Source organism: Poromitra crassiceps (assembly GCF_964638095.1).
Source record: "Poromitra crassiceps genome assembly, chromosome: 22".
NCBI classification, from domain to species: Eukaryota; Metazoa; Chordata; class Actinopteri; order Beryciformes; family Melamphaidae; genus Poromitra; species Poromitra crassiceps.
The window spans coordinates 19,133,137-19,156,146 of NC_139647.1; the positions used below are offsets into that span (position 1 = coordinate 19,133,137).

Here is a 23,010-nt window from a genome sequence, read left to right on the forward strand (position 1 = left end):
TATTGTATGTTCATTGATATAGCATAGTGAATAGAGCTGGGTATTGGTTCAAATTTCTAGAATCGATTCGATTCCGATTCACAAGGTTGCAAATCGATTAATTTCGATTTGATTCGATTCGGATTCGATCAATTTCAATATTGATTTGGTTAGTGATACCAAAACGTGTTTTTTGAGCTGTACCCTGAATGACATGACTGTCCAGTTATGTAACACAGGGGTTCCCAACCAGCCAAGTAGATACATGGGGAAAAAAAGTTGCAGACCTGTTGTCAATTTTAATGGTTTTAGTTACACATATATTTACTCACCAGGTGGTGACAAAGGGTAAATCATCTGTCAATAAAGACACTTTCACAATTATGCACAGTGATTTGATTTCAGCCTATATAATTTCTAAAAGTAGATATTAATGATCAAACATTTCCATTCATGTAGCCTACAGTATTTATGTTTTTGTTTCAACTACAAACAACGTTGCATTACTGTAGATGTCTTTCTGATTCTGACAAGTTTGGAAAAAAGGAAGATGAAAAAATAATTTTGTATAAACGTTTGCCAAGAAAAAAAGAACACACAAACTGAAGCTCAAACTGCTCATGGCTGATTTGCATGGAATGCTGACGTCTTGGGGGGGTTAAAGTATGTTGGATACTTGTCTATGTAAACTGTGTTTCTGTGGTATATTGTTTGTTTTGATGTTTTGCTATATGGTTTTATGCTTGCTGCAGCAGAAATGCTCATTTTTGGCTGCGACAAGCTGACACCCACAATTGCAGAAGCATTTCCCCTGCATGGGCATGATGTGAGAATTTCACTGTGCTGAAAGATACAGACAAGAATATTGTGACTCTGATACAGTGTGGTGCTGTAACTTACTTTCCCAGTAACTACTAATGCAACTACTAGTAACTACTATTGTATATATATATATATATATATATATATATATATATATATATATATATACATATATATATATATATATATATACATATACAAAGGAAACCCAGGTCTCTGATTATAGGCCTGAGAGATATCTCACTATGGGACACTATGCAACATGCCTGCAGGTTGGCAGGCCTGATAAATACACACAATTATTCCATGCTCCTTAGCAATTAATCCTTGAAACCTGTGAGTCCATCTCATGCAGTCTGTATTGCAGAGCCCTCTCCACGTATTCAGTCCAGTTGGCAAAGGTCAGGGAGATGTTTTCACCTCCAGGAACCACCGGCACCAGCTTTCCATCGGTGCTGTTGGCCACAAACGAGTCCAGTGGGATCATCTTAAGAGGGAAACCGATAAAGTGGGGGGAAAGGGGGAGAGAGTAGACATGAAAGGAAGAGAGAGGGTGAGGAACACACAATGAAATACAGTAGATAGTTAAAATACCTTTCATCTTAGTATGAAAATGTACAACAAAACTAAAGAACTCTGCAATAATCCAGTTCACACAGTATCTCACCACAGGGAAATGATCAATTCAATTCAAACTTTATTTCAGACCCAGGGAGATCCATAATATAATAAAAAGAAAAACAATAAAAAGGCAGTACAATAAATAGTAAGTGTTGATAACAGCACACAGGATACCAAGATACTCAGGGTCTAGTATACAGACATTTTCGCCAGTGGTTCCACAGTCTGGAAAAGAACTTGCCCGAGCTGCGTTCATGATTGGTCAGTACAGCAATGATGTCATTTACAGATTCAGATGCCCTGCACATAAATCTATACATTAAATTTCTGAGAACGGCAGAGCAAGTCGGTACCCCGATACTGACAAACATAATGCTTGCACTAGAGCTCCTCTGAACTTTTAGTAGCAGCCTCATGCAGTCATTATAAGCCACAGTAAGTTTTCTCATGCTGTTTTGTCTATAACGACACCACAGGTGAGCCGTATACAGGGGTGTACAGTATGCTTTAAAAAGTGAGATCTTCACAGAGATAGAGCACATTGAGAACTTGCGACACAGTATATTTGCTTGGGCATACAGCTTCCGTCGCTGCCTTAGGATGTCCTTATCATCAGAGAGGTCGTCTGAGATAACATGGCCCAGATATGTAATCTCATCACACGTGCTGAGCAAAGTGCCAGACAGGTAGAAGTCAGGGAAAATTGCCCGCTTGTCTTCTCTACTTCTAATAATCATGAGCTTGCTCTTTTTGGCGTTATAGATAATATCTGAGACAGCCCCGTACTGTGTGCAAATTTTCAAGAGCTGTTGGAGACCAGCACTAGAAGGGCTAAAGACGACCAGGTCATCAGCATACATAAGATGATTAATAACCAAGTCACCCACCCTACAGCCCGTACCTGATGTATTTAACAGCAAAGACAAATCATTCATATATAAATTAAACAAAATTGGTGACAATATTCCCCCCTGGCGGACGGAATTGGACACATGAAAGGGAGCCGATGTCACACTCCCCCATTTTACTCTCATTGTCTGTCGGGCATACCAGTATACTAAAATGCGTACTAAAAAACTGGGAACCCCACTTTTAGACAATTTAGAAAACAATTTCTCATGATTAACATGATCGAAAGCTTTAGAAGCATCAATAAAACACATAAACATAGTAGAATTGTGCCTATTAAATTTATCTAAAATTTCTTTGAGAGCAAAAATACATAGGTCAGTTCCAAGTTTTCGTTTGAAACCAAATTGATTGTCAGCAGACTGAATAAACCTCTCAAGTCTACACAGAATAACTGACTCCATGACCTTGGACATGACACTTGCTATGGCTATTGGCCGATAATTGTCTGAGCTGTTCAGCTTCCCTACTTTGTCCTTAACCACAGGCACCAGGACACCAGAGAGCATTGATTCTGGTAGCACCCCATGTACAAACAGCCCAGTGTAACACATGGCCAACAGAGGGCACAGTTTCCCACTTGCAAATTTTAAATATTCTGCAGTAATACCATCAAGACCACAGGCCTTACCATCTTTAAGCTTCAGTATTAACTTGCGGATTTCGTCAGGGGTGACAACAACATCATCATTATAATCTACATTATCTACAATATACAGGTTGCTTTTTACACAGTTTAAAAGCTCATAATATCTCCTTTTCCACAGTTGTACAATTTCATCCGGGCATCCTCTGTGATGCCGCTGTTTTCCAGGTGAAGGATGCTCTGTAGGGACGGGTAGGTGAGCAGGTCCACCTCCTCGAGGTCAGGGATGGAGCACAGCTGCTTCCACACCCAAGGTGCCAGATGTAGGTCCAGGGGCTTCTTGGTGCGGATGGCCACGGGCATGAGAATGCCCAGGAAGCCGAACTGGACCATGTGATCCTCTGAGACTGCCACTGGATTGAGCAGGAACCTGGGAGGGCGTGCGAACAATATGGCAAACATTTTAGAGCTAAAGATGATTTTGGCAAATCAGACATTCCGTCATAATTTAAGTGCATTGATTTGGTTGGTGCCGATTAACATGGATTTACATAATCAAACATAAACATATGATTAATAAACTGAGTGACCTGTGTATCTGTGTGTGTTACTGCTGTGTGTGTTACACTTACACACAGGTACTGTGTGTGTGTGTGTGTGTGTGTGTGTGTGTGTGTGTGTGTGTGTATGTGTGTGTGTGTGTGTGTGTGTGTGTGTGTGTGTGTGTGTGTGTGTGTGTGTGTGTGTGTGTGTGTGTGTGTGTGTGTGTGTGTGTGTTACTGCCCACATCAGTAACACTGAGTAATGAGAAGATCTACCACATCAGATTGCAACTCCTGGTGACAACACATTGTACCACCATGTAGGATACCCAAACATATGCTTTGTGGAATTTTCAATATATAATATATCAATAACCTATCTATTCTCTTTGAACATGGTCACAAGTATGATGTACAATATGCAAAGCAGTACAAGCCAAGGCTCCCCAAAAGGTCATGAATTCTGTCATTGTGTAACTTGTGGTTCGAATAGAATTATAGTGAAAATAAATTACTACACTTTTTCCTCCTGGGGACCCCCTGCTCTCCCCTCCCTCCTCAAGGACACCTGGGGGGGGGGTCCCCGGACTCCACTTTGAGAACCACTGCAATGTAAACAAGATTTTTCAGCATATCTACCGAATTGTAATTCAGGTGTGTAAGGTGCTAGTCTGGGCACCTTCCACCCCGCTTTTTGTCATGGGGCGTAAACCACGGAACCAGAATGAACACCGGAAGGCAGTGCGCCAAAAAACATCTGTGTTGCTGTTAGCTTGATGTCTCTTCCCTCGATTAATTGTCTGATGCAAAGCTTCTGTATTGGCTTAAAAGATGTGAGATTGTGAATCCGCAATGTTTCTAAAAGAACTTCGGTACGTCCATCTTTTGTTTTGTTGTTTGCCGTTCTGATACTTGGGTCAAATTGTCAAGTTAACGTGAAAGTTGACGAGCTAGAAACGCTGCCATCCGGTCTAGGGCGGGCTCTAGGCCGGAACCAGTAGGGTGACAAAATCAATTGTGGGCGGGAGCCAGGCTCTTTCTCGCCGAGAAGAGCCTGGTGACGCGAGGTTAGTAAGGTGCTGCTCCCTTTTTGGCAATTGGCTGTCACATGACATGGTTGAGCTGTGAGCATCCTGCGTGGGCGTGGCTCAGACGTCTCGCATCATCTTTGGTCGCAGGCAGCCAGAGTCTGACCACGTGAGACTAGCTTAGACCGGCGTAACAACGAGCTGTTCCGAACCAAATGCAACATCTCGTCCGACAACAAGCCGTGAGTCTTTAGCACATATCCTACATATCACATACAGAGTACAACATGGATTAACCGGCAGAAGAGTCGACTGTGGCGAACTATCTGAATGGCTGTTCACATTTGATTGGTCTCCTTTCATCTCATACAAAACGTTGTTCAGTTAGCATAGCTAGCTAACGTTATCGGCCCACAGTGGGGCTCACTTATCGTTACTTTACGCGCATGTCAGTCGAAACAATGGTTATCTGATCGTGCGTTCCTTTATCGCAAAATAACTGGGATGTGGAGGCTAAATGACATCACATCCGTTTTGTTAGCGTTCCATTTGCAGAAAACTTGAGCTGGGAAGTTCACTGTTCATTGGTCAGATCCAGTCGCTAGCCAGGCTAGCCATTGTTAGCAATAACAATTGACAACATGGCATTTCGCGGCATTTTGCGCATACAAACACTGCAGCCTCATGTCCACACAGATAGATGTTAGGCAGTGCTGTGTGTACAGCTGATTTAATGAGACACAAACAAAACAGAAGTGCTAAACAACATTACTATGATTACTACTACTGTTGTTGCGCGGCGCAGCCATCTTCGATTTTTGAGGTTGGGGCTGCTGAGACTCCTACGAGTTTGGAATGGGAAATACCAGCTCTGATGATGTCACCGCCCAACTCATGACCTTTGAAGTCGTAAGATTACCAGTCCCCAGTTATAAAGGAATGCACGATAAGTTCAGTTCACACACAGTCACAGAAGGTTAGCTATAGCTCCGCGGTAGCCACATTTTTGCTGCACGGTGAGTCAAGTAAGTCTAAATATTGTCTTGTTCTGCACCTCACCGTGGTGCGCTGCGCAGGTGCGGACCTCTCCATCAGTCAAACTCGGGGTTTTGTGGTATGACAACTTGTCCTGAATATTTGTAGTTTCAGCTGATAAAAGTGAGCATACAAGTGACAAAGTGGCCTTGTAATAGTAGTACCGACGAGGGGCACAGTTTCTCAGTGGAAATAAGAAATAGCTTGAATCGGTTATAGCTAGCAGCATGCCTACATTATTGCACATAAACCGATTATTATCGGATTTCTAGAGTTGCCTGATTACATGTGTCATGTAAACAGCAAACCGATATCCTTTATAAAGGCCGTTATCAGTTTATGGAAAAAAACGATACACAGCTTTCTGCTGAATCATCAGTTTTATTCATAATTTGCAGTAAATGTCCATTCACACACTTGAGGTGAGTTTATGTACTCACATGAGTGCATGTAAACGCGGAAATCAGATTATAACCCTTTTCACGGGGGCCATTTTGTGTCGAAAAGGCAGAATAAACACAGGTGCAAGCAACACACTAATGAGGGTTTCCAAATTCCAATCATGGAAGTTTGAAACCCTCATTAGTGTTTTGCTTGCACCTGTGTTTACCCTTCCTTTTCGACACAAAATGGCCCCCGTGAGAAGGGTCTATTGCCACTCACCTGATTTTTCTCAGTTATCCGATGGTGGCAGTAACGTGAGTAACATCAGCTCTGGCATCTTGGCAGCAATGCAGGCACTTTCCAACAAACATGACAGATGTTCCACAAGATTTCAGTGATTGGGTTCTATGATTACTCAGAGGCAGCCCTCACGCAGGACAAAGTGTCTAGAAAATACTGTATGTACAGTATGCCAAACAGCAATATTTTGCCTCCATTATTGAGTGTCTATCCGATAATTAAGCAATATAGCACAAGAGCAAGTGTGTTGTGGAGAATATATCCCGCTGATAAGCTGTTATCGGCCGAGTGGGATAACAGCTTATCAGCGGGATATATTCCACAACACCACGCAGCTCGAGTGCTATATTGCTTTTATAAAACGGTTTCCAAGTATAATAATATAATAATAATAATACTATAAGTCCGACTGGCATTGTATTCTGATAGAGTCAGTTGAAACACTACTGTAAGGCGGGACCTCTAGCAAGAAGATAGACGTGCGGGTGATTTGATTGGATCGTTCTGGAGACTGAAGTCGACATTGGCCAATCCTGGCGCTTGCTGAGAAGCTGAGAGCGTTTTGCAAAGCCCGACACCAGAGCCGTATGCCGACACCAAGTAACGTTACGTCTTATTTAGAAATGCGGGGTTAAGAGTGAGGGCGCGCGAGAGAGGGGTTAAGACATTAGCCCGCGTCTATTCTTGTACAAAACATCATTTTCTGCGAAGTATTAGTAAAGTTATAAGCGAAGATCGATTCACAAGGATCTGACAGCTGTCTCCGCCATTTGTTTTTTTTTAAACCAAAGGCTTTTAGTAAGAGAGTTGCCATGGCAACCAATAACCGAGTCCAATAACCCATGGCCATGGGTTATTGGACTCGGTTATTGGATTTACACAATGGCTGTGAACCAATCAGATTGCTTGATTTGAGAGAGCCGTTTTATAAAATAACATAATCATGATTCCATAGGCATCCAGGAATTGAAACTAAGAGCGTGTGTGCGTCAGTGCGTGTGTGTGTGTGTGTGTGTGTGTGTGTGTGTGTGTGTGGGAGGGGTCCTAGCTTTGTCTGAGGGGAGGCCTACAGGCTCAGACTTTGAAGACGCCTGCTGTATACTGTTTACACATTGACTTGTTCTTATGTATGAACGAAAAACTATAACTTTATTTTGAAATGAAGGTGGCATCGTATTTCTGCTTTCAAAGCATGTTCATGTACTTTGTAGCAACAAATATACAAATATAGGCCACTGCAGTTCGTAGCAAAATAGTATCTTAAATGTGCGATATTCCACAGCAGAAGGTTGCGCCACCAAATGTTTTTGATTGTGCCACCATTTGAAAAAGTGAGTCTGGAGCCCTGTGTAAACTGACAAAGGGGAGAAACACCTGCAAACTAAACTGCACTTGTATGTTTCATAGGCTAAAGATGGAGACGAGGAAGAAGAAGAAGAAGAAGCTGGATCTTATGGACTCACTTCCTGTCACTTGTGTGAACATGTCTAAAGTCCAGAAGCTGAGAGCAGCAGTGAAGCAGCGACTAACTGCAGCTGCTGAAGAGATATCTGGGCTGATTGAAAGAACAATAGCAGAGTACGAGGAGGAAGCTTCTGCTTTAAAAAAGGAGAACGACCGACAACGAAAGCTGCTGGATGCTCTTTTAAATCCTAAAGTGCCCTTACACAGAGCAGGTTGGTGAAACATGAATGTTATTTTAACATTACTCATACACATTGTGTGATATAAGACGAATCAGCGTGACGTCACTTGCCACCCCAAAATGCGTAGCCCCGCGGCAGTTAACTACTATGAGTTGTGCCAAACAAACGTTAATATCTCAAAAACTATACATCACATTGCTTATATTTTGACATTCTGAGTGAGAGCAGAATTAGCTCAAGAGTTTGATGTATAATATATGCATGTCATGTTAAAGTTGTGTGAACTGTCGCAGTTTTTAAATTGTAAACACGGTCAGCCGGCTAGAGTCAGACGCTCAAACTCACGCTCCATAGGGTTCCATTGCCGTTGCCACCCAGTGACGGGGTTTGTTTAGCAAAATGCTGCTCGGCTGATCCCTCGTATTTCTGTGAAATTTCTTCCAATCATGGAAGTTGGAAACCCTCATTAGTGTTTTGCTTGCACCTGTGTTTACCCATGCCTTTTCCACACAAAATGGCCACTGTGAATTTTTCAGACATTCAAAAACTTTACTGACAAAACCTAGTTCCCGATGTATAAGTTAGTGTCAATCAATGTATCGTCCTGTGGAGGGTCTGTCCAGTAGTTTACCTGTTTGTTTTTAATGTATTTTCAGGAGGGGGACCCTCCACAGGACCAGTTTGTGTTACGACTTCCTGTTCAAAACGCAGGCTGTTTTACCTGCTCAAACCAGATATCGTCTCTCTGGTCAAAGCTAGTGTGACTCACTGGAAGCAGGCTGCAGAGATAAGCTCTGCCACAGGAAGTGCAAATACAATCGGTTCCGATTGTATTTGCACTTCCTGTTAGTCTCTCAAGCCAACACTGTCTCTTCTATATTAGGTGGGCCGATTAATTGCCCTAATTAGCTAATGATTGCCCTAATTACCTAATGATGATGCAAAGTCACTCGAACAATGATGACATCATCTGGTGGGACTTGATCACTGATGACATCACTCACTGATGACATCATCATTTAGTGCTCTGTGACGTGTCTGTATGTGGACTTGGAGCCGATAAGGATTATTTCTTGTTTTGTCTGCGTTTAGTTTCAAAAAGCTGCTCTGAATCCAGGATTTGATATGCTGCAGACAGTTGAATTTTGCTGTTGCAGCTGCAATATCAGGTGTGCTATGGATGTATTTGAGTATTGTCAGCATGCAGGTGGTAGTTTAGGTCTTGGTTGTGCATCATTTTAAGCCCAATTGATGCTGCCTCTCTCGACACTTTTGAAACTCTCTCTTGAATGACAGATATGACGTCAGAAGAGACAGAAAAAAGTGTCTCGAGAATGATATGTCGCGGTCACCGTCATATTTTGTTGTGCACTGTGACTGGCTAGAGAGAGAGTTCCGTTAGTGTGGCGATGTGGCAGCCAACCTCCCCACGGAAACAGAGAGGGCTCCCCGTGTGGCCGGAGGTCTGGAGGAGTGGAACGATTCTCTGAAAAGAGTGAGGCGAGCCGTTGTCTGTCAAACCCGATGCGGGGATATTTCAAGTTCAAGTTTTCTTTATTGAATATTCTCTTGGCAGTTTATGTAACTGAAATACGAGAATATTTACAATGGATAAAATCTAGGGATGCACCGATCGATCGGCACGTGACTGGAAATGGCCGATTTTCAGCTGATCGGCCTCGACCGGTGACCGGCGCCGGTCAGTCCAAATTCTGCGCGCCGGTCGGCTTTCCCCTTTTTTTGTTTGGTCAATTACCTGCAGCTGCACGATGCACGCATTCACGTGACGTGCGCGCACCCCAAGCAGCCAAAAGGAAACACACGCCAGCATGTATGTCCTCCTCATTGTGGACATTTTACAGTTTGTCACACATGCAAGTTGAAAATAAGCCGCGGAGGGGCAGGGTACGTTGCAGAGTCCCGCTCGGCTGGAATCCACTCCAGTCTGAGCGGCTCGCTTCACCTCACCGGCCCCTCTCTCTCCCCGGCCACAGCGCAACACAGCCGGCTTGGCGAAGTGAAGGTAGGCCTACGATCGAGCTCTGTGTCCAGGTTACATTCCCCGACCAGCTGCAGTCCACATCACCGCTGCCTGCTGCAGATCAGCTGCTGCTGCTATCTGTCAGTCACGTTGTAACGTGGATACAGGAGAGGACTATTTGCTTCGTATTGCGAATAGAACAACGAACATAATAATAAAACGCATCGGACCAGTGTGAAAGACTTTCTGTGCGTGATGATGTTTTTTCGGATGGCGGATTAAAGATCTCAGCAAACGTTCTGCATCCTTAAATGCTGATAGGGCGATGTTCCTTGGTGGTTGAACAGGGTTCTGTTGATCTGAATATTGCACAGAGTTCACTTTAAAAACATTAAAAATATGCTAAAACATGTCAAATAATTTAAAGAGCAACTTCATGCGGCTGCCCTTAGAAGCGCCACCTACAGGCGCCATCCGAGGGGCAGATACGAGGGTCCGTGGCTATTTTATTTTATGTGATTTAGGGGACCCGTGCTGGGCAAGATGCTTTTACAGTGATTTGAACTCAGAGGAAAACAAACTGTTGCCCCTCGGATGACCACGGAGTAAAGCCGAGGAGGGGACACTTTTGCTGGGGGTGGGGCCGTCTCGCTGTTACCGTGGAGACAACTGAAACCTGTCGCTGAAGTATAAATTAAAAATGGCGTGCGACTCGTTTATTTCCGTCGAGAGACAGTTATCAAAAATGTTGAGTGTCCTACCATGAATTAAGCTTTTTGTGTGTGTGTGCGTGTGCACGCATGCATGTGTGTATTTCAGTCTTACCTCCAGATGTCCAGCAGCTGTTGGTCTATAAAGAAGAGGTTCCCGCTGAGCAGCAGGATTGGAGCTCCAGTCTGCACCAGGAGGACCCAGAGCCCCCACACATTCAAGAGGAACAGGAGGACCCAGAGCCCCCACATATTAAAGAGGAACAGGAGGACCCAGAGCCCCCAGATATTAAAGAGGAACAGGAGGACCCAGAGCCCCCACATATTAAAGAGGAACAGGAGGAAGTCGGTACCAGTCAGGAGGGAGAGCAGCTTCAAGGGCCGCAGGAGGCTGATCTCACCGAGTTCCCATTCACTCTTATCACTGTGCAAGTCCTAAGTTGGTACCCCTCGATAATTTTACCATTAACATTATGAAGTCATGGTGACAACATGTTGAGTTAGTTTTCCTTAATGTGAATATGTCTGTATTTCATTTGTACCTCCAGACCTCAAGAAGCTGTATGTCAGTAAAGAAGAGGTTTCCTCTGAGCAGCAGGAGGTCAGCCCCAGTCTGCACCAGGAGAACCCAGAGCCCCCACACGTTAAAGAGGAACAGGAGGACCCAGAGCCCCCACACATCAAAGAGGAACAGGGGAACCCAGAGCCCCCGCACATTAAAGAGGAACAGGAGGAGGAAGTCTGTACCAGTCAGGAGGGAGAGCAGCTTCAAGGGCTGGACGAGACCCATATCACCAAGTCCCCATTCACTGCTGTCCCTGTAAAGAGTGAAGATGATGAAGAGAAACCTCAGTCCTCACTGCTTCATAAAAGCCAAAGTGATGAGGACATTGACGCCGAGCCTCTAGCCAGCAGCTCAACTGAACAAATGAAAACAGAAGCTGATGGAGAGGTCTGTGGAGTATCAGAAGAACCAGCCAGGAACTTAGATCCACCTAGTCATTTACAAGCAACTAGTGCTGGCAAGACTGCAGACTCTTCTGACCCTGAGACTGAAGACGGTGATGATTGGAACGAGTCTAGGCAACCTCAGTCTGGTTTAGAGTCACTTGAAAACACTGAAGTCCGTATAAGTCGTAAGAGATCTTATACTGGGAAGGAAGTCTTTAGTGGCTCAGCGTGTGGTAAAAGATTTGACACCAAGGGAGGTCTGCAGACACACATGAGAGTCCACACGGGTGAGAAACGATTTAGTTGCTCAGACTGTGAAAAAAGTTTTGGTAAAGAAATAGAGTTGAAGAGACACATGAGAGTCCACACAGGCGAGAAGCAGTTCAGTTGCTCAGACTGTGCAAAAAGTTTTAGTCGGGAAGGACACTTGAAGGCACACATGAGAGTCCACACAGGCAACAAACCATTTAGTTGCTCGGACTGTGGTCAAAGTTTTAGTCAGAAAGAAACCTTGAAGACACACATGAGAGTCCACACAGGCGACAAACCATTTAGTTGCTCGGACTGTGGTAAAACCTTTAGTCTGAAAGCAAACTTGAAGACACACATGAGAGTCCACACAGGCGACAAACCATTTAGTTGCTCGGACTGTGGTCAAACCTTTCGTCTGAAAGCAAACTTGAAGAAACACATGAGAGTCCACACAGGCGACAAACCATTTAGTTGCTCGGACTGTGGTCAAAGTTTTAGTCAGAAACAAACCTTAAAGACACACATGAGAGTCCACACAGGCGACAAACCATTTAGTTGCTCGGACTGTGGTCAAAGTTTTAGTCTGAAACAAACCTTAAAGACACACATGAGAGTCCACACAGGCGACAAACCATTTAGTTGTGCAGACTGTGGTCAAAGTTTTAGTCTGAAACAAACCTTAAAGACACACATGAGAGTCCACACAGGCGACAAACCATTTAGTTGTGCAGACTGTGGTCAAAGTTTTAGTCTGAAACAAACCTTAAAGACACACATGAGAGTCCACACAGGCGACAAACCATTTAGTTGTGCAGACTGTGGTCAAACCTTTAGTCAGAAACAAAACTTGAAGACACACATGAGAGTCCACACAGGCGACAAACCATTTAGTTGCACAGACTGTGGTCAAAGTTTTAGTCAGAAAGAACACTTGAAGACACACATGAGAGTCCACACAGGCGAGAAGCCGTTAAGTTGCAGTGTTTGTGGGAGAAGTTTTCGCCAGCATCATCATCTCAAAAGGCATAAGTGTTGTGGTGAGAAGAGCAGCAGCAGCAGGTGAAGCTGCAGAGCTGAACTGTTCAGCAGTAACAGAGCAATAAACTCACATCCCCATGTCACTTTCATTTTAATCAGTTTCAGGTCACTTAGTTCGTAAATCCAATCTGACGCTCTTCACTAAAATGAGACTGCGGCTGTTCAAAGACGCAGAGCGAACGGGTCATTAGTTTTAGAAACATTGGCTACTGGCTAGCAGTTATCTAACTGCTACACATACAAACAGCTCACTCTTTCTTATCTGCTCTCAGCTCCTCTCCTGCCTTCTCTTCCTCTGTGTTGTTTGTTTGACCATTTTAGCAGTTCATCTGCTCTTGGCACTCTGCTGCTCCTTCAGACGGAGTGCTGAGAGTGCGCTTTGCCACCCCGAGGGTGTAGTGCTCAGTCTGAATAACCGAACGCTGTATTCCAACAGCGCTCCCAATTTACGAACGGTCCAGTTTGTGCCAGAGTGCGCTCTGGGCGCTCGGGAGTGACATTTACGAATGCACCCATAATATCAAGCTGGGCAATAATACAATGTTATCATTTATTGTCTTTCAGTAGAATCATATTGTTATACAAGTTTTTGTTTTACAAAGTTCTAGTCCAAATTATTGACAAATGTAAAGTCTGAAAATCAGATCTGAAACAAATTAATGAATACAGCATTTGAAATGTTTTTTTTTCTTCCAATGTTACAATTTCAACTCTTTTGAACTCTAAAAATGCTCCTTCATATACTTTAAGCTCGACACTCAATTCAGCTTTAACCCTAAGTTTTTGAGATATTAACGTTTGTTTGGCACAACTCATACTAGTTAACTGCTGCAGTGCCACCCGGAAGTGCATTTTGTTGTGATGTCACACTGATTCATCCTATATTGATGGGGTGTGCCAATACCTGTGAGACTTTTTATATAGTTGTTACCACGGGAGAATGAAGGAGACCACTTTCTGTTATGTGGCCTAAATAAATGTATTTTATGTCTAACAAAATTTGTATTGTATGTTCATTGATATAGCATAGTGAACCATGTACATTATGAGCATTTATGCATGAACTGAGTGGCAAAGTTGCTGTTTCTATTATTTTTATATTACAGTACAGTATAAAGTTTGAGTTATGAGCTTTACTTCCTGAGATATAGCTCGCTCAGGGTGTTGTCAGTAGGAAACATCAAAAAGGCTCGCTGCCCTCTGCAAACTTGGATCCACTGGCAAGACCTCATCTTTTCATAGCTGTCATGATGCAGGATATATTGCACCTCAAAGCTGCTAATATGCTTTATGATGACAACCATTTTATTGCTCTTATGCTTAGCTTGTCTGTGAACCACTAAAGGCATTTAATAGACATGACTATGAATTTGACGGGCACGCATTCCTTCAGCGTTCACCTCGTCCCAGGTGGGAATCGAACCCACGACCTTCGAGCTGTGAGGCGATAGTGCTTACCACTGCACCACCGTACCTCCTATGAATTTGACATTTGAGTCTAAATATATTATAAGAGATGGTTTATTGTTTCTTGTCCAGTTAGAGTTGTCTTACTCTATAATTTTCGCATAGCCTGGTAAACCAGCCGGTCACGTGAACTCACATGGTTCTGGTAGAATGAAATGAAGTGTGAGTTCACGTGACTGGCTGGTTTACCAGGCTAATTTTCACATGTGCTGGAGCAGAAATACTCCCAATGTGGATTGCCAATATTTATTTTCTGATACACCTGACGATAAAAGCACCAACAATTTATGAAATGTCAGGACGCTTGAGGTTGCATGTTACACTGACTGGCATATACGAATGTATACGAATATACATATATATATATATATATACAGTATATATATATATATATATTAGATATATATATATACATACACACATACAAATAAATGTAGATTCAAATGAAACCCATCCGCGAATACAGCACAAGTATAATGAAATCTAAGAATCTAACTGACTTTGTTACTTTGGTACTTGGCTATCAGGTATTCTGACATCTCATGTTTTATTCAGTATTGCTTAACATTAGAAAATTAACTGACTGGCAGATAAACAATCTCATGACTTTAGATATAACATCTGCACAATTCAGATATACTTCTAATAAAAATATATAGTTCTTAAATCCAAATGTACTCTTATAAATCTAATCTTATTAGGGCATGTACTGTACTGTATCTTCACCTCACAGAAAAAAAGAAAGTGGTCATATGAAGTTCTTACTAGATAGGCTAAGCATTGCATTGAGAGCAGTGGCACATCATACAGTTTTGCAGATTGTGTTGTTTAGTATACATGTAGGTCAGCCCATAAACATATATTTGTGGGAGATTTCAATGATGTAGCAGATGTTCTGCTTCCTTTTCAGTCAAGGCCTCCACAGATCTTCAGTAGCAGTTTCTTATAGTCCCCTGACGTGTCTCCCTGGGCCTGCCAATAAAACACAAGCATCAGCAACCGATTGTCCCTCCCTCCCACCCATCGATCCATCCGTGGTGCTCTGGTTATTCAGGTGGTGTATGGGATGGAGACACTTACAGAGATGTCCGTGTGAAGCGACTTGCCGTAGTTTTTCACATATTCCTGGCGGACATCCAACAGGTCAACCTCAGAGCGGGTGACCATGATCCGGATCAGGGCGCTGTCCGTGGGTTCCTGAGACACACACACACACACACACACACACAGTAAGGGTGACACAAAGAGTACATAATGTATGGAAATGGAATATTATCGATCTAAACAAGATGGGTGTGTCTCACCTTCATGGCCTTGTAGAGCCTCTCAGCAAAGAAGGCAGCGACATTCCGAATACACTTAACTGAAACAGAGAAAACGTAGCTAAGGTTATTTATATAACCCCGGTTTTATAAATAATATGAGTGAGTTGATTCACTTTATGGGAAACGGTTCAGATATATTTAGAAACAGGAGAGATCGCTTAACATTTCACTCGGACCAAAACGTAAAAAAAAAAAGAAGTTTAAAGAAAATATTTTTTCAATGTTTTTTTTAAGTTTTGGTCTGAGTGAAATGTTCTATGGTCTCTCCCCATTCTAAATATAGCTGAAACGTTAAGTTTGACCTAGTAACACTATTTTTACAAGCATTTTACTAAATCTATGGGAAAATAAATTGAGGAAGAACATTTCTGGTACAGCGCTGAAGCAGGAAGTGACGTTCACTTTGCCTCTCAATTAGGAACATCAAGCCACCTAAATCAATATTGTGTGGTATAAAATTCCATAATGATTCCGGGAGGCTGTTACAGTATAGTGTCATCATCCTAGTTAATGGGTTATTGTTATCAGACAGACGTAGACGAGCCTCTGCACTTGTCATGTAGTAAATATCTGCACCTAGCTCTTACCAATCAGTGTTGGGCAAGTTACTTTCAAAATGTAATATACTATATACAGTATTACTAGTTCCCTTCATTTGAAAGTAATAAGTTACTTTACAATATTACTGTCTGTGTAGAGTAACTCATTACTTATTACACTACTTTTGCATTACTTTCACCAAAGTAACTGCAGTAGCAGAATGAAATCGCCGCCCCAGAACCATCCCGAAAAAGAAGTTAAACCACCTTGAGGTCTGTGTAAACGGTCCAAAATTCTAAATGTTATCCTTTTCCTTTGTTATTGTCATCTATGGTTATTTGCATAAAAACACACAATTTGATTAGGAAATAATTGTATCTTTATTTATGTGGTTTGATAAAAAAACTTTTTTTTAACTTGTCTTACTTGTCAGAATTACTGGTATAATAATATTACTGAAATCATATTGGTAATAAGTTGTATTACTCAGTTACTGCTTAAAAGTAATATATTACATGTAATATGTTACTTTTGTCATGAGTTACCCGCAACACTGTTACCAATACATGGGTGTCGCCCTTTGAAGACCAGACCTGTATGTGTATACTAGGTGTGGTCTCCTGGGTATGTAAGTATGTGTGTGCAGATTCTTACCCACTGCCAACATGCCACTCTCCAGGTCCCCGGACATCTCGCTGCTGATAATCTTCTCAATATCCTTGCCATACATCTGCTGGTACTCAAGAAACACTACACGGCACACACAAGTTGTCAGTTACAAACACCTACAGCCAAAATAGTATTTGCACTGGTATTTGTGGTCAGATTCTCAGTTATTTTCTCAGATGTTTATGAATGAATGCTGAACCGATTATCATGTTGCTTATGATCATGTGTTTGTGTACCTGCTCTGAGATGGGGCTTGCTCCTGGCACACAGAATAGCATTGAACTTGGACTCATCAGTCCCCACCTTGTTCTCTCCAGCATTATAGAGGGACTACAAAGAGAACATCGATATGTACACACAACTAAATATCTCTACAGTCAAAAGGTAATCAGGTAATATGCAATGTAAGAATTGGGGATACATTGTCATGCTGTCATTATGAATGAGAATGGAGCAGACTTTACCTGAGCATCTTGCTTGACTGAAGAGACGTCCACATTTTCTTCTTCGTCACGATTACCCTAAAAGTACAAAGAGAAATATTTCTATCTGTATGCAATTGGTAATAGACGTTAGGTATACGGGAACTAAGGGTTGTATCTTGACCTGGGCAAGTGTCATCATGAGCGTCTGGAAGTGGCCGGAGGTGTCCCCAAGGATGTCATCCACCAGAGACTTCTTGTACTCTGTAATGACACAATAGTGATGAAAAAAAGTTTTTGAAGAAAAAAAAAAACACGTTAATCTTTCAGCACAGGGGTCTGATACACTGTGATAAAGGAGAGCAGTAGTTCTAGCCTGGGGGCGTCTCACCTGTTTGGTAAACCTGGTTAATCTGCTTGATTTCCGCGTTGGAGCGAGAAGCCAGGATCTCTATTAGGCAGGCATCGTCGGTTCCTGCTCCCTGTTAGGAGGACAAAACAGATTAGTTCAAGCCCTCTACTTCAGATTTATAGTCAAAACATTTCTATTTTGAGGTGAATGTTCATGCAAATATACAACAGATCATGTAAATACAAACAAGAAAAGAAAAGGAGGAGCTTTGAAATACCGGTACAGCAAATGACAAAATGCTTCATCTGCCTCGTAACATTTCTCAGCAAATGATCTTTTTATGTCCCAAAAATATGTAATAATGTGGATTATAAGCAATTTCACATTGAAAAGAAAGATATACAGAAAATTGTTGCCAGGTTTTCTTGGTGAGCGTTAACCTTTGTGGCGGTTTTGAGCTCGTAGGCATCAAGCTCAGTTGGGGTCTTCATCAAGGCCATGACCACCTTCCTGAAGTTCCCAGACAGTTCTGAATACAGGTCCTTAACCAGATCCTGGAAGAAGAAACAACACATGCTTGGAATACTTCAAAACTTTCGGTTATTTGCATATATCCCTGGTTCTCTGAAAACATACTGAAACAAACACAGCGAGGTATCTCAGCCTATAGAAGAGCGCCCTCTAGCGATCAAACCACAGAAGCTCCAATGACACCCCGTCTGTCAAAGACAGACCAATCACAGCAGAGACAGGATAGCCCACCTTTATAAACAACTGCAGCCCATAGGAATGGCATTCTCAAGCATGTGTCTTCCTCGCTCAAGGCAAAGAGGAGAGTGTGCTGAGATACCTCACTATGTTATCAGAGAACCGGGGATATGTCTTATTAAAGTTCTCTTTCTGATCTCAACCTATAATGGATTCATACAACTCCCCAATTGCACCAACCAAGCTCTCTGAAGTAGAGGTCGACCAATTAATCCATTTGTCCGATTAATCGGCGGCGATAGGACGTTTTACAAACTATCGTTATCGGCTGAACTTGGCTCCGATAGTGGCCGATAGCTGCGTAGCCTCCACCGGTCACGCAGACATCACTGTTTCCAGTGAAAATCCACTGTTCCATACAGTTTCCAATAAACAGATTGTTAAAAGAAATTCAGGTTCCCAGCTTTCAGATGACATTTACTACTTCGATATGGCATATACTGTTGACCTGCTCTCTCATCCTAAAGATCCCCTGTCCTAAAAAAGACAAGAGTTGGTGTCTGGTAGGGAGGGGTGGGTGGGTTAACACGTGTAAAATTGTGTGATGTAAACACTGATTTCAATCACTTTCTTTGGTTGGACTCTCACCTTATTCTGCACACGCTCGTGCATTTGACGTAAGTAATGTCAATTATTAAGTTAAGTTAAGTTATCCTTTATTTATCCCCATGGGGAAATTCATCCTCTGCATTTGACCCATCCTCTACTGGGAACCTTCCTAGAACTAGGAGCAGTGGGCAGCCACAGTGCAGCGCCCGGGGACCAACTCCAGTTCCTTTGCCATTGCCTTGGTCAGGGGCACTGACAGGAGTCTTAACCCTAACATACATGTCTTTAGGTGGTGGGAGGAAACCGGAGCACCCGGAGAAAACCCACACGAACACGAACACGGGGAGAACATGCAAACTCCACACAGGAAGGACCTGGGACGGACCGGGGTTCGAACCCGGGAACCTTCTTGCTGTGAGGCAACAGCAATAATTATGTCAATTATGGAATCAATTGTGTGGCCCATCCACTTTTATTCAGCCATCTGCAATTTCATTTCTGGCTACGCAGTAACAGAGAGGCCCTCATGTTGGTAGGCAGGGAATCTACCACGGCACTACCCGGACGCCCCATACATTCATCTAATATTGACCTAGAATATGAATTAGAATATAGGATAGTAGGCAATTATGTGATCATGCTGCCATCATGCTAGCATTACTTATGTCAGCATGCATTTTGAGCTGAGCTAAGTGCTGTTAGAATCCTCTACCCACAAGGCTTGGTCAGTGTCAAAAGTGGGGTTTTGCTAGGTGTCAAAAGGGCGTACGTGCAGTTACACCCTTTTGACAGCAAACAAACTCTACTTTTACTGTCTTTGCAGTGAGCTATACAATCACACTACACGACGGTCATCAGTCACTCTTCTGTTCAGATGACACAACTGTCTGTCTTGAGTCCACCAGAGCAGTCTCACACTAAACACACACTCACACAACATGGGCCATTCTACACACTTGGTTCAAAGTCATTAAGTTATTAAGTTTACTGCTATTATATAATTAAGCAATATCACAAGAGAGGGAGTGATGCTGTTGTCTAATGCTGCATTCGTTTAGAACTGGGAAGTGGCAAATTGACAGTTGCTACTAACAAAAATCAAATTAGAATATAGGATAGTAGGCAATTATGTGATCATGCTGCCATCATGCTAGCATTAATTACTGTATGTCAGCATGCATTTTGAGCTGAGCTAAGTGCTGTTAGAATCCTCTACCCACAAGGCTTGGTCAGTGTCAAAAGTGGGGTTTTGCTAGGTGTCAAAAGGGCGTATGTGCAGTTACACCCTTTTGACAGCAAACAAGGGGCGGCTGTAGCTCAGGAGGTAGAGCGGGTTGTCCACTAATCGCTTTGGATGAAAGAGGTCGGTGGTTCGGTTCCCGCCTCCTCCAGTCTGCATGTCGAAGTGTCCTTGGGCAAGATACTGAACCCCAAATTGCTCCCGATGGTATGTAAGCACCCTGCGTGGTAGCCTGCCGCCATAGTAAATTTATTTATACAGCGCTTTTCACAGACAAAAGTCACAAAGTGCTTTACATGTGCATAGATAGACATAAAAAATAAGAGTAAAAAGGCACTAAGCCACACAAATGGAAAGCAATACACAGCTAAAAATAATGCAAACAAGATATGGCAAGAACACAATAATCAAAATACAGTAATAAGTGCTTAGTGCATGGGGCGAAAGTACACATAAGTGCACGACAGAGTGTGCACTACACAGGGAGTCAGGTGAAGGCCTGTTTGAACAGGTAAGTTTTAATCTGGGCCTTGAAAGAGTCAACAGAGTGGGCAGACCTAATAGCAGGCGGCAGAGAGTTCCACAATTTAGGGGCAACAGCGGCAAAAGCTCTGTCACCACGGGTCACGAGGCGGGTGTGTGGGACAGACAGGAGGTGAAGATTAATTGACCTGAGGGAGCGAACAGAAGAGTGGGGAATGAGTAGATCAGCCAGGTAAGCTGGAGCCTGACCATGGAGTGCTCTGTAGGTGAGTGTGAGAATTTTGAACTGATACCTAAATGGAACAGGGAGCCAGTGGAGTGATTTCAGAAGGGGTGTAATGTGAGAGTATTTATTCGATCTTGTGAGGAGTCTTGCTGAAGCATTCTGAATTGCTTGCAAGCGGCCGAGGGCAGATTTACTAAGTGAGGGGAACAGGGCATTACAATAGTCTATACGTGATGAAATAAATGCATGAATAAGCATCTCCAGTTCTGTCGTGGAGACTAAAGATCGGAGTTTACTTATACTACGTAAGTGGAAGAAACATGATTTTGAGAGTTGTTTTATATGATGGTCAAATGACATAGATTGATCAAAAATTACACCTAAGTTACGCAGATTCGACCGGACTGAAGATGAGAGAGTGCCAATGCTCTGAAGGATCACAGGGACAACATTATCTGGGGCGATGATCAGGACCTCGGTTTTGTCAGCATTTAGCTGTAAGAAATTTTCCGCCAACCAGGCACTAATGGCGCTAATGCAATCTAGGAGGCGAGATAGTTGTTTCGCCTCCTTGGGTTTAAATGAGAAGTGGAGCTGGATGTCATCCGCATACAGATGGTAAGTGATATTAAAACTACTAATGAGCAGACCCAGTGGGAGCAAGTAAAGGCCAAACAGCATCCGTGTATGAATGGGTGAATGTACCTACTGATTGTAAAGCGCTTTGGATAAAAGCGCTATATACTGTAAATGCAGGCCATTTACCATTTACCATTCAAATAATGTATGATTTCTCAACCCCCAGTTGCTCCCAGCGCGTCATTTGACGTCATTTCAACATGGCGCCCACGATTGTAAGAATATTTTTTAAAGAAATACACATTTTCTTTTTTCAGGTTTTTTGAGTTTGGCGTCAGTGGGCGTAACCCATAAGAGAGCGAGCCTCGTATCCCCCGCGTTGCGTAGCAACAACACTGGAAGTAACTCCAGAGTAAGCTTACGAATATCAGCACGGCTAGGATCCCTCTTGTCCAATCAAATTGCTCGGCCGGAACTATAATACTAGGACCTAGGCTCGCCCACCACGTGGGCTCGCTCACCGAGCGGGCCCTGCAACTCGCATACGCAGCTCAGCCGCTGTGCGGCCTCGCCCGCAGCTCGTCTGCTTGCCTCCTTGTGTGTGCGTGTGCCCCCATATGACACCACTGATGACATCATCAGTGTATGTGTGTGTGTGTGCCCCATATGACATCACTGATGACATCATCAGTCTTATGACATCACTGATGACATCATCAGTGATGTCACAATGCCTCCTTGTGTGTGTGTGTGTGTGTTCCCTTATGACATCACTGATCAGTTGGACAAAAATTGAAACTTTGCACAGATGCTCCCTTTTATAGCTAGAAGACTAGATAGACAGACAGACAGACACAGACAGACAGACACACACACACACACACACACACACACACACACGGCAGCATAAACTTAGCAATAAGCATGATGGTGATTCTTACCCTCCCATAGGCGGTATTGAAGGAACTGATTATCTGCAAACGCTGCTTGTTGGAGCGACTCCCCAGTAAGTCAAGGATGGCTTGTTCATCCGTTCCTGCACAATATCAAACATGATGGTTCATAGATCAAAAATAAGCCCTCATTTCCCATTGCTTATAAAAATATCACCAAATACCCTTAAGTTACACAGACATACAACCTGAAAAACAACACATGTTCCCACTTAGACTACGTCCAGTGCAGTGTTAATTTCATTGAGATAACTCCGGTGCAGAAAGTGAAGTGCATGCAGTTCATTCTGCTTTGACCTAACAAATAGCAAAGACTGATGAACTTCTGTGTGTTTTCAGATGTGTTTCAAAGCACTGACCAATGCCCTTCATGGCCTTCCTCAGGACCTGTGCATCTTTCTGTGGATCAGCGCCAGGAAAATCCCTGATTGTCCCCCTGAATAGGGCCATAGGGCTGCTACTACTGATTCAGAATCGGGTATGGACGGGTTGGGTTTTGAAACACCAGGAGGCCAACCACCCCAGCTGCCTGCAACAGATAACACAGACAGAATAGATGTCACTTCACTATGCATTACATGTTGAGGAGAGTTGGGCTGTGGTACTGTGTTACCAAAATGCCTGGAGCAGAGCCATGTATATAGAAGAGTCGC

General features: G+C 43.1%; 2 protein-coding genes across 2 annotated transcripts; one reads left to right on the forward strand and one right to left on the reverse strand.

The window, feature by feature from the left end:
* The first annotated feature begins 4,668 nt into the window (after positions 1 to 4,668).
* Positions 4,669 to 14,249, forward strand: LOC310796515 (uncharacterized protein). The gene is made up of 4 exons (XM_083658713.1): positions 4,669 to 4,729; positions 7,614 to 7,882; positions 10,653 to 10,982; positions 11,092 to 14,249. Exons 2-4 carry the CDS (start codon positions 7,621 to 7,623, stop codon positions 12,807 to 12,809), a joined length of 2,310 nt encoding a protein of 769 aa, XP_083514839.1. The 5' UTR covers positions 4,669 to 4,729; positions 7,614 to 7,620; the 3' UTR covers positions 12,810 to 14,249.
* A 306-nt stretch (positions 14,250 to 14,555) lies between these two features.
* Positions 14,556 to 22,869, reverse strand: LOC310796050 (annexin A11-like). The gene is made up of 11 exons (XM_083658207.1): positions 22,717 to 22,869; positions 22,346 to 22,440; positions 18,000 to 18,113; positions 17,599 to 17,689; positions 17,392 to 17,471; positions 17,250 to 17,306; positions 17,022 to 17,115; positions 16,771 to 16,866; positions 15,556 to 15,614; positions 15,332 to 15,448; positions 14,556 to 15,223 (listed from the first exon to the last, which is right to left on the reverse strand). Exons 1-11 carry the CDS (start codon positions 22,805 to 22,807, stop codon positions 15,158 to 15,160), a joined length of 960 nt encoding a protein of 319 aa, XP_083514333.1. The 5' UTR covers positions 22,808 to 22,869; the 3' UTR covers positions 14,556 to 15,157.
* Between the last annotated feature and the right edge of the window lie 141 nt (positions 22,870 to 23,010).